General features: G+C 21.6%; 3 protein-coding genes across 3 annotated transcripts; 2 read left to right on the top strand and 1 right to left on the bottom strand.

Annotated features, from left to right (window-relative positions):
- Positions 1-701: 701 nt before the first annotated feature.
- PBANKA_1309600 (conserved Plasmodium protein, unknown function) lies at positions 702-4,586 on the top strand (the record flags this gene model as incomplete). The annotated part of the gene is made up of 3 exons (XM_034566676.1): positions 702-3,680; positions 3,778-4,273; positions 4,429-4,586. The coding sequence occupies 3 exons, from the start codon at positions 702-704 to the stop codon at positions 4,584-4,586; spliced, it is 3,633 nt and encodes a 1,210-aa protein (XP_034423249.1).
- A 1,343-nt stretch (positions 4,587-5,929) lies between these two features.
- PBANKA_1309500 (conserved Plasmodium protein, unknown function) lies at positions 5,930-7,432 on the top strand (the record flags this gene model as incomplete). Its single annotated transcript, XM_034566675.1, has 3 exons — positions 5,930-6,086; positions 6,248-6,594; positions 6,911-7,432. 3 exons carry the CDS (start codon positions 5,930-5,932, stop codon positions 7,430-7,432), a joined length of 1,026 nt encoding a protein of 341 aa, XP_034423248.1.
- A 1,014-nt stretch (positions 7,433-8,446) lies between these two features.
- PBANKA_1309400 (RNA-binding protein, putative) lies at positions 8,447-10,536 on the bottom strand (the record flags this gene model as incomplete). The annotated part of the gene is made up of 4 exons (XM_034566673.1): positions 8,447-9,508; positions 9,620-9,688; positions 9,816-10,024; positions 10,248-10,536. 4 exons carry the CDS (start codon positions 10,534-10,536, stop codon positions 8,447-8,449), a joined length of 1,629 nt encoding a protein of 542 aa, XP_034423247.1.
- Positions 10,537-12,949: the final 2,413 nt, after the last annotated feature.

Below are 12,949 nucleotides of genomic sequence, written 5' to 3'. Positions count from 1 at the left end.
CATATGCATAATATTGCTATAATGCTTCGAAATAATGAAATGATAGAAATAGTGTGTTTATCATTTTTTATGTTCTCAAATACAATTTCATAGGTTTAATGTTGGTAGACAGGTAATTTTATAGTCAATATAATTTAAAGCTAATATAATTTGTATAATATTTAACATAGGAACTTTTAAAAATATAATTATATTTTTTTATACAATTTTTTAAATATATAAATCGTTGAAAAAGTATTGGAAAATAAAGATTGTATATATATACGCATGCACCCATGTAACTATAATGCAAGCACAAACGTTTATTCAATCTAAAATATACATATATATATTGATATAAAAAAAAATAAAAATAAGCCCTATATTTCAAATTACTACTAAAATAAAGATATATCTTGGAAGCATAAATATATTATTTCAAGAAATATTTTTAGAAGTCTTATAACCATTCTCAAATTATATATGTAGATATATATTGGAGAATTTTTTTTTTTATATATATATATATATATTTTATTTTGAATGCCTCAATAATTATGACAAACATTTATATTCTACTTAAATGAAAAATAAAAAAATTAGTGTCAGTTTTTTATACTACATTTATCAATTTTCTTACTTTTTCGAGAAAATTATAAAACTTAATTGGTGACACATTTAAAATAATTTCCAAAAATAAATTAATACTAATAGTTATTATCATGAAAAATTATATTTATGATTGCAGAAATAAATATGAACAGAACAAATCAGATAATTTAGAAAATATTGATGAAGAAGTTGGGGATATATTTTCTCGATGTGATGATAATCAAAATAAGATTTGTAAAGTTGAAAATAAAGAAGCAATGATACAACAAAACAAATATGTCTACCCAACGATTAATGTCAATGATGTTAGTAAAAAAAAGGATAATGATTATGAGATCGAAAAAAAAAAATATGACTGTAATTGGAGTATAAAGAACACTCGATACAATAATGATAAAAAAAGTAAATCGGATAAAAATATGTTTCGTATTTTGTGCAAAAAATATACAAAAGCAATTATTCATAAACCAAGATATTTAATACTTGGTTTAATTATAGGATGCTTGATGTCTATGGTAATGTTTTTTTCTATTTATAATAATTTTTTCCAGAAATGTGATAGAAAATATAATAGTGAAAATAGGAATGATAGTGGCTGTACATATTCTGGTTTATTTTCTAAATATTTAAGTGAAAATAATTATCTCAAAATAAATATAGAGAAAAGTGAAAATGTAATAATTAAATCTAGTAATAAGATTGGGGAAAATGTAGATGATTTTTTAAAAAATTATAAGAAAGAAAAAACAGCATCTCTACTATTTTATATTGATAAAAATAACACAGATATTCCTGAAAATAATAATTTATTAAATTATGAAACATTAAAGGATATATTTTTTTTAATTGAATATTTTAAACAAATTAAAATAAAAGGTAATAAGACATGGAAAGATATATGTAAACGGTTTGACATACCATTAAATGGTTCGAAGTGTTTTGTGTTAGGTCTTTTTACTTTTCATGAAATACAAGCTGGATTTTATGATTCTGAAAATAATTTAGAAAAATATTTTGATAGTATAATTAAAAAAGATCAGAAATCAATAATGCGATATTTTTCTAATTGTATAAAATTTATTCCACATTTTTTATATTATCCACATATATTTAATAAAAAAAGTATAAACCTAAATCATATAATGCTAGATTTAGGTAAAAATATTGAAGCGCTTTTATTTGTTTTTAATTTTGACGAAATGATTGATGAAGATTTGCTGTTAAATGAGTGGTTTCATGAATTAAACAAAATTGTAGAAATAGTAAATTCTGGAAAATTGAAAGATTTAGTTATAAATAATCCAGACAACACAAGTTTTTTATATAAGTTGGAAATTAATAATAAATTAAACATAGAAAGTGAAATAATAGATAAAAAAAAATGGAAAATTGCAGTTGTTAATAATAAAATTCTTGAAGAAAATGAAACAATGTCTATCATCTCAGGTTTTAAATCAAATTATTTATTTATAATATTATCATATTTTTTTATCATATATTATATAAATTCATTTACATCAAATATGAATATAAAACAAAAAAATAAAATTATTATTATTATGAGCATATATGCGTTGTCGTTATTTTCTTTCAGTACAAGTTTTTTTTTACATATACTATTTGGATTATATATATTAAAAATATATTTGTTAAATTATTTTTTGGTGTTTTTCTTGAGCTTTATATTTTGTTGTATTAATATTTTTTATTATGAAAAAGAAGAAAAAAAGAAAAATGGCGAGATAACAAAATTTGTACAAAAATTGTCTAATAAGAATACGTCAGAGGAATGTTGCAAAATAAATACGAACAAATATTATTTTAGAGCAAGTTATAAATCATTAATATTAGTTTCTAAAATAGTTTTAGTGCTTATAATAATATATTTAATTGGTTTAACATGTTCATATAAAATTGTTAATAAATTTTCTGCAAATTCATTGATTAATCTTATTACTTTATTTTTTTTTTATGCCTTATTTTTTAATAATGTTTTTTTAATGATGATATACAAAAGGGAAATAAATATTAACATTGATAAAGATAAACATATCGAGGGTTCTCAAAATAGTTCAAATAATATTCCTAGAGTAATAGGCAATCATATATCAGAATTAGCTAGTCCACGTGCTAATAATAATAGTAATAACTTTGTTATTTCCAATATTCGGGAAAATCCAAGTAATAAATCTGAAGTCGTCGAAAATACAATAAATGAATTTTATAAGAACAACGATAAAATAGCAACTATAAAATATGCGCAAAATTATAATAATGAAAATATAGAAAATTGTCCAAAATTAAATGAAAATTCGAATTCTGTATATCCCTCCAATTTAGTATCAGATTGCAATAGAAGTGACTACAAAATGAATGAGAATAAAAAAGAAAATATGGTAGAAAAAGTCGAGGAAAAAATAATGCAAATATATGAAAGTTTATATATTAAAAAAATAATAGGAATTGTAGTATTTTGTTCACTTTTATTTATTTCATTATTTTTGTATATGATTATTAAGCATGATATAATATTTGATCCATATAAATATATACACAAGGATTCGAGGTTAAACATGTTTTTTTCTATATTTGAAAAAAAAGCTAATTACATATTAGAGCCTGGATACATTGTTTTACCATCTTATAATAATTTTGATTATGAACTTGAAGAAAATAGAGATAAAATTATAAACTTAATTGAGAAACTAAAAGATGAAGGATGTATTAATGAACCTATTATTTCATGGGTTCATGGATTCAAATTAAGCCAAAACATTTGTGGTAATATAAGCCCGTTAGATAAACAATATAATTTAGAGAATTATGTAAAACAGTGTAATAATATTGTTACACAAAAAAAAAATAAGAAAATGCATTTTGAAGATTTAAAAAATATTTTTTGTCAAAATAAAGAAGATTTATGTACAAATTTTTATAAACTTATTTATTTTTGGATGAACATGAAAGACGATGAAATATATGATAGCCAATTTGTTCGAATTAAGACAGATTTTCAGAATAATATGAATAAATTATTACCTCAATTTTATACAATAACTCCACATTTGTTCTATGAAAATTTTATAGTGGTATAGAAAATAACAAAATATAATAGTAATGTGTGTCTATAAGTGTTTAACTTTTCGGTTTGATATTATCATTTATTTTATTTTCATGTATATGCAGATGGACCCGTCTCATAACATAACGAGCAGTAGGATCGGATTTTTTCTTCATAATTATCCAACAAATCAAGATAAAAACATACAATTATTAAAAAAAATAGAAAAAATTGTAAAAAATAGCAATATCAAAGATGTATATTTTTATTCAGATACATATGTATTGTATAATCAAGCTTTAAATTTTTATCAAGAATATAAATCAATATTGATATTATATATTTTATTAATACTTTTATTAATATATTTATTTAATATAATGAGTATAATAATAATATTTAAATTTTGGTTATGTACAATTTTAAGTGGATTATATTTTATTCATTGTTTTTATATAAATACAGATTCAATAGGAATCATATTACTGATTCTAGGTTCAGCAATATCTATGTCTCACTATTTATATTCAACTCTTTTTTTTAAAGAAGTAATTATAAAAAATAAAAGTTTTAAGTTGCAGATGTGGAAATCTCTACCTTATTTTATATTCCTGGCATTGTGTAAGTTGATCGAAAAATAGAAACATTAAATATAATTGGAAAATAAATAAGGTATCTTATTTTTTTTTTATTTATCCAATAATACATTATTTTGTTTCACAATTCGTTTAACATATTACAATTTTTATTTTGTCTATTTCTAATTTCCGATGCAGATCAAATAAGCTTTCGTTTTAATGATTATGTTTCCAATGTTTTTAGATTTTTAATTTTGAATCATTTATTTTGGTTTTTATTTTATTGCCTTATCATATTTTTTATGCAAAAAACACACAAAAATAGAGAACGATGCAGATGCATTGGTCAATCATAAATACAAACATTTGCATGTATCATGCTGTTTCATAAAGTGTGAAAAACTGAAGAAATGACTTAGTATGAAAATACACAGGATTTCAACCCGCCTCTTTTTTTTTTGTTTTTTTCTCCTTTTTTTCTCCTTTTTTTCTATGGCATAGAGTTAGGCCAATTTAATCAAAATGGCATTTTAGTTCTCAATCTAATTGGTGGAGATTTTGAGGCCCAAGTTTATGAAGGTTGATTTTATAAAGTTACAAATTAATGCGTATTATAAAAAAAATATATATATATATATATATATATACAGCATATTTGTTGACATATTTATCGTGTAATATATAGAATCATTATTTTATTTCTTAAATGAGATATAACTAAGTTAAGATATATATTTTTATTTGTACACGCGTCTATATATACAAAACTTATTTCCTAAATATGTATATATTTTTATTTTTTTCTTATAGAAAACTATGAATTAGTTTATATATTCTTAAAAAAATGAATATATGTGCGTTGTATTGTTTAAACATATGAAAACACAAAAAATAAAAATATATTTGTAATATGTTTTTTTCCAATTTTGAGATGATAATAAAAATGGTAATTTAATTCCGGGAAATAATTCATATCTTCATCCATAATAAATCAAGTTGGAGAAAAAAAAAAAACATAAAAAAATATAAATAAAGAACCAAAATAATCAAAGAAAAAAAATTAAGAAAAATAAGATTGATATGTTGCTATGTATATAATTATATATATGCAATATTGTCATTTGGAGGTAAATATTTCATATGCGTATTGGGGGTGTTTTTTTATAGGATTGCATGAATACAAGGGATATATATATATATATAATATTTATAATATATAAATATATTTATATAATTTTTTAGTTCTCATTTTTTTTATTAAACTCAATTCTTTTTTATATTATAATTTTTTTAAATGCTTAATGTATATATTGAATTAAAAAAAGGAAGATAACAAAATAATCCCACATATATATAATATATATATTTAATAGTGACTAAATAAAAATAATAAAGTAGGATATTTTCTTTTATATTTTTGAATAAATAGAAAACAAAATCAAGTGAGAAAGATAAAAATAGGAAAATAAAAAATACTAGGGTAAGGTGAGTATGATATGTTTATGCAATAACATGTATATAAATTTATTTAAACAATCAGAAAGCATTGGGGAATAGAAAGAATGGAAATATGTTTTTTTTCTCAGTTTGTTTGAATGAATATGTGAAGTATATTGCATGTATATATATATATCATTATTTAACAATTTTCTTTTATTTTTTTTATACAAACAAACAGTTGTTGAATTATTGTAATAGCATGGCGACAAAAATACAGTATAGCGTTCATACAACGAACAAATATTCGGTGTTTGATACTGATCTTTCAGATGAAGAAAATCGTGATAAAAATATAAAAAAAAAAACTCAAAAAATAAATGAAAAACGTGAGCATGAAACTAGTAAACATGACCCTGGTAAGCTTATAAGAAATTTGGAAAATCAAAAAAAAAAAAAAAAAAAATTATAAATATTTAAAGTTGCTTATATGGATAGTGTCTTTGTCTGTTTTTTTTACTCTGTATATTTGAATATGCATATAGATACTTTGAATTTGTTTTTTGTTTCTAAAATTCAGAACCTGAAGAAATAAACGAAGTTAAGGAAATTTCACTCTCAATAATAAAAGAATATAATACAAAGAAAATGCCTAACACATATTATGATAGATATAATAAATATTCCAACAATATAATAAATGAATTACATGAAAATAATTATGTGAGAGGTTATAGAGACACATATAATATGCGAGGAAGTAACTTAAGAAATAAATTTACACGTAAAAGAGGAAGCTATAGCAATACTTCTACAAATTTAATGGTAAATAATAATTTTTATAGGGGATCAAGAAATTATGATTATAAAATGGATAGACGAAATTACAATGCATCCTACAATTATAATAAATTTGACTATAGAGAAGTAAGAAAAAAAAATAGAACATTAATTATTTCTCTATTTGTTTATATCTGCATAGTCTAACCATAATAATGATAATAATGATAATATTGATAAACTAAAGGAAAGAATCAATGCATATGAAATGTGGTGTATGGCTAGTTGTGAAATTCATTATAGGACTTGTATTGTTCATAAGAATATTTTATTTTACAATTTTCATGCATATATTTTATTATTGTTTTTATGTGGCAATTCTCAATGTGCTTAATATTTTTTTCACGGTAAAAATAAATTGATACATAAATATTTTATACATTATTTTAATTTTTATTTACAGAAATTGTTCAACGATTATAATCATAATTCGAAGTATGATAATATGAAAAGAGATAATTATGGTGAGTCATCAAATAATGGTAGAAAGCATGAAGCAGTTACAATTGATTATGATTTGTATAGAAAGCAACAAGAAAAAAAATTAAATCTTAGCAAAAATCTTGAAAATGCAAAGAAAAATAAAAATGAAATAAATGAGCGAAATGAAAAAGGGGAAAGAAATAACAAAATAAATAATTATTCAAAACGATATGATAACAATACAGGTGAAGATAATAAAGTAGAAAATCCAAAAAGAAAGGCAATAAATGTATATCAATATATTTTAGAGGAAGGTGGACGTGTTGATAGACTTCCAGGATTTAGAAGAAATTTTAGAAATTTTAAAAAAGATAATCATGATAATTGGAATAATAAAAATGATACTAAATCAAAAACACCATATGATGAAAAATATTTTAAAAAAAGAGATCCTCCAAATATAAATGATACAAGGGCTTTTCCATCACTAACGAGTAAATAATAAATGAAATATTATTTTTTTTTTTTAAACTTATATTTGTACGCATATATATATGCATATTATATATGTATCCTTTGCATATATTTTTTTCAATTTTTGTTTACATGAGAAACAATGATTTAAAAAAGCGACAAAAATGAAAAACTACAAATATAAATTAAATTTTTAAATTTATATAAAAAATAATTAAATTTTTATCCTATGCCTTGACATAGCTCGCATGTGTTATGTCCCTCTTGGATGGGAGGATGAAAGCTGATTGGGCGTTGTATAGTAATAAGCAACAAATGAGCAAAAAATGAGAAAATACAAATGTTGTACATGAGCATGGGCATTACTTATATATGCCTGTGTGTATGTGATATATGGGTTTAATATTTTAAGTTTTATTGAATATAATAAAAATAAAAAAATTGAATAAAAATAGCTTTTTATAAGTTTTATAAAAAATGATAAATGATTAAAAAAAAAATTAACATTCGAGGTGTTAAAATGAAACGAATACTAAATGAAGAGAATAAAAACATATATATGTATACAAATGTGCATATACACTCACTTATATGTATATATACAATGGAAAAATATTCTTAAAATTAAAAAAAAATATATAAGTCTTGGACAAACGTATACAAGTATATTTTCTTTTTTTGTCATTAGTTAATTTTACAATAAATGTGAATATATAGAATTTTAATAAACATTCACAAATATGAATGTATATATATTTAAGCTTGAATAGGACTACATTCACTCGACAGACAAAATGTTCCCTCTTTTCTCCTTTTTTTTTTTTTTTTTGATTTGTTTGATCTTATTTGTAATTAATTTAATATTGTTAGTATGAAATATTCGGAAATGATTATTGGGGAAAATATTCTTGCAAACTCACAAAAAAAAATTGAATTTAATTTGGGTATGGGAATAAAGCAATTGCTTCCCAACAAATATCCCAGATGAAAATAATATGAACTGTATTTAAAATTTATTATGTATTTTTTTTTTTTTCTTTTTTTATTTTTTGACAAGATATGCTGCTAGAGAGCTAAATTGATTCAGCCAATTTGGTAACTCATTTTTATTATCATCATTTTCAGTTTGATCATTGGTATTTATTTCGGACTCACTATTTTTATGTTCTTCAGTATTGTTTGGAAAGTTGTTTGGAAAATTGTTATTATTATTACTATTGTTATTATTATTAGTAGGAGGAGGCGTGTTAATAATTGGCGCATCATCGTGGGAAGGATTTATTTTTCTTGGAATATTTCTTTCTAATATTTGAGGATTATATGATACAACGCCTATAAAGGTGTTATTGAAATTTGTTTGAATATTATTATTGGCATTTAGAATTTCATTAAATATTGGTGTCCCAGGGAATATAATATAAAAATGCCAATTTTCATTTGCTGATGCTAAACCAACTCTATCTTTATTATTAAAATAATTTTTATATGATTCAAAAATATTTATATCTTTTTCATTTTGTATTTCAAAATGATAAATGGCTTCAATTTTCGGTAAATTTTTCATTTTTTTTCTGTGGCTAATTATTATATTTTTTATATTATTATTTAAGAAATTATTTACATCACCATTTAATCCATATGCATTAATGCTTAAGCTGTCTTTGTTTTTCATTTCAAGAACTCCTTTCCACAAAATGGTATTACTATTGTTGTATATTTTTTCTTTTTCAAATTCGTTAATACTTTGATAATTTTGTAAATTCGATATAATATTGTTTTTATGTTCATGGTTAGGCCCAGGAAAAGGAATGTTATTTAAATTGGTTAAGTTGTTTAAATTATTATTATTTGTTATATTTATACAAGGCCTATTAAAAACATGCTGAACACATTTTCTCAAATGATCACACAAAAATAATTTTACTCTTGGCATTTTATGTGTCATTCCATTAATCAATGTTTGGATAATATTTTCAACTTCATTATTATTTGAGTCTTTTTTATTTTCATATTCTCTTAATAGTTTATTTAAATCTGCATCATTATTTATGTTGTTTATATTTGGGGGGTCATTGAAATTTCCCATACGCATTCTTTTGTTTGGCTACGAAAATAGAGAAAATAAAAAATAAATTTTATTATAAAATGCATGTATATATATTATGTATGCAGCTTTAAAAATGGCAATAATATTAGTTTATATGAAATTTCTTACTTCATACTCTCTAGAATAATTTATGTCTGTTTCATGTTGGTTGATCAATCCATCTCCTATTATAAATCCCTATAATGAAGAAAAAGAGAAAAAAAAAATATGAGCATGCCTTGGTTATTTTCCAAATAATAAAAACAAAATAAAGAATTTTCAAATTATAAAACGTGAATAATAATAGATAAAATTTAATAGTTACATTTCGCATGGGGCGTTTATTATTATTAACATAACGATTATTGTAAAGCTGATTGTTATAAACTTGATTTGTTCGATTCGTCTTTTTATGAAATTTATTATTGTTATTCAGGTTATTGTTTCCCATATTATTATAATTATTATTATCTTCTTCTCCATCACCTAATTTTGCATGATTTTTTTTGTAATCAATTCTTAAAGCTCGACCATCTATATAAGCACAAACCGAGAAAAGAAAAAGGGAAAAAAATGTATAACTATGTATGCATATGTTGTCATTTTGTTAAAACATGGCTTATAATGGAAGTAAAGAAAATATATGCGTTAAAAATGTGTGCATTTGTATGAATTACAATGTATACAAGCGAATAAATATGGTAAATATGAATATTTACAAAAAAAAAAATATACAATGTTATTGTTAAATAATTACTTAAAATTTTTCCATTCATTTGCTTTAGACATCTTTTAGCCTCCTCCGGAGAACTAAAATAAACATGTGCATAAATAGCATATGGCCCAACATTTTTATTGACTTTAAGATTTATATTTTCTATGGAACCAAACGGTTTAAACAATTCTAATAATTCATTTTCGGTTGTCTCTTTTGGTATGTTTTTTACACATAAGATTCTTAACGGTTTATCATCAAATCTATGGTCAAATTCTTTTTTATTAGTACCCAAATTATTATTTTGATTTTGTATTTGTATATCAGTCATTTATTCGATCGTTTAATTAAATAATTTTAATATATAAGTCATTTAAAAATGGAAAAACAAAGTACAATTCCTTTTTTTTTTTTCTTATTTTTACTTAACCAGTTCGGAAGCAATTATTTATAAAGAAGAAAAAAATATATTATTTGTTTAAAAAATTATATAAAATCAAATTTCTACAAAAACTTTGATGTTATAAAAAATATGGTTTTAATAATATACACAAATAACGTTTTTATGGAAATAAATTTGTGTTATTAATTGCTGAAATATACTAGAATATAATAAAGCAAATAATATGTAGGGATATAAATATACAAAAGAACATGTGGGAATTCGAATAATAAAACTCTGTGATATTTTTATTAGACATATGTTTTCTGCGTTTTAATCTGGCTCACCTTCCGTAATATATTTATGCACAAAATATATGGGAATGTACATATGTGTACGCTTTAATAGTTTTTATGATTTTAACACATATATTTATTTATATGATCTTTCTTTAATCAATGCCGAAAGCATATATGCTTGAAAAATTATGAAATAAAAATAAAGCGCGCAAAAAAGAAAAAAAGCTTATTATCACGTGAATGTTTTTTTACAACTCTTCAATACAAACATGTGCTTTCCTTATATATAATTCAGTTTGCACATATTTAATGAATTAGTCATGAATTTATCAAATTTTTATTGAGATTAAAGATATACGTATATATAAATATGCATAAAAAACATTGGGCCTATTCATTTACAATTTAAGTTATTTGGCGTTTTAATTTATAAGCATTGCGCGTTCGCTAACGTATTATGCAAATAAAAAAACATATATATTATTTATTCGTTTATTTATGAACCCTTTGTATAAAATGCTATTTTTGAAATTTACAAAAAATCTGCCGCTAGTGAGAAATTGCATATTAATCACCCATACGTTTATTTATATTATTATTTTCATATAATTAAAAAAATATTAATATAGCATACAAAAAATAATAAATTTAAAACGAAAGCAAATGTTTTAAATATTTATTTTTCTATTTATGTTTTATTTCTTAAAACTATATAATTAAATTCCTCGTAAAATATATATTATAAAAAAGAAAAAAAAAAAAAAATTAAGATATAAATAAATATGTTTTATGAATATATTTTTATGCATATATTTTGTACCTATGTCTATATTCATTTATTTTTTTTTTTCAAAATTCGTCACTTTTTTTCGAATTAAAAAAATGGTTTATTTTTAAATATTCTTTAATTGAAAAAAGAGTTAATTTATAAAAAATATTTAAACGAAAATGTTTTTTTTTAAAATGATTTTGAATATACATGCATAGGATTGCACTAAGAAGAAATGCATGGATATATTATTTTTAATAAGTACATAAAAAAAAAAATTAATTGCGCACATAATTTATATATATACATACATATACATTTCAATACTTTGATCGTCAGTAAATTTATTGTATATAATAATTTTTTTTTATATGAAGCAATTTAATATATTATGTTATTTTAGTATTAATAATCATAATTTTTTATTTTGGTATTTTATTAGTACTATTTTTTTGAGTTTAATTACAAGCGGAAATATATATAATAGTATTTTTTTCAATTGGATATATTTTTTTTATTTTAATATATTCTATATCACTTGCAAATACTAAAAAGGAATATCCGTATAGAGGAAATAATGCTTAAGCAAATTTGTGAATAATATTCGATATCAAAGGAATTTTTATAAAATGTTCGCACTAAAGCATATATACATATATATGTATATATATACTATACATGTGCTGAATTATACATACAATTCACTATAATACTACACATAGCAAAGTTGTACGTATATATGACCTGGTCATATTAAATAAGAAATATCATTGTATCCAATTTCTCGGTGTACAAATATACACATGTATAAAAGGATTGTTTATGAGTAGCACATTTGAATCGGCTAATATGCTTACTATTATATCACTCTGATTTGCAAAATGCATCAGGATTGTGATATAAAGGGCGTGTTATCTATTTCATATTATGCATATATATTTTTTCACTTTTTCTTTTTTATTATCATAAAATTTTTAAATGTCTTTTGAGAAATATCAAATGTTTGGATATAGCTAAATAAAATATTATACGAATATGTTTTTAAAAAAAATGTGCACAAATAAGTAAAAAAATAAAACATAATTATATAGTAGCGTTGAAAAGGTTAAGTATTTGCAATGTATATATATGTGCAGAATATATATGTAAAAACTATGTTTTTTACATTTAACCAAAAAATATATATTGTTGTTATTCATGCTTTGAATATAATATAATATAATGAAAAATACCAAGATGAATAGATATGTATTAAATAAAAAAGTATTTGGTTATAAAAAAATAATATTTATGT

This window comes from Plasmodium berghei, assembly GCF_900002375.2.
Source record: "Plasmodium berghei ANKA genome assembly, chromosome: 13".
Classification (NCBI taxonomy): Eukaryota; Apicomplexa; class Aconoidasida; order Haemosporida; family Plasmodiidae; genus Plasmodium; species Plasmodium berghei.
This window is presented reverse-complemented; position numbering and strand designations above follow the sequence as displayed.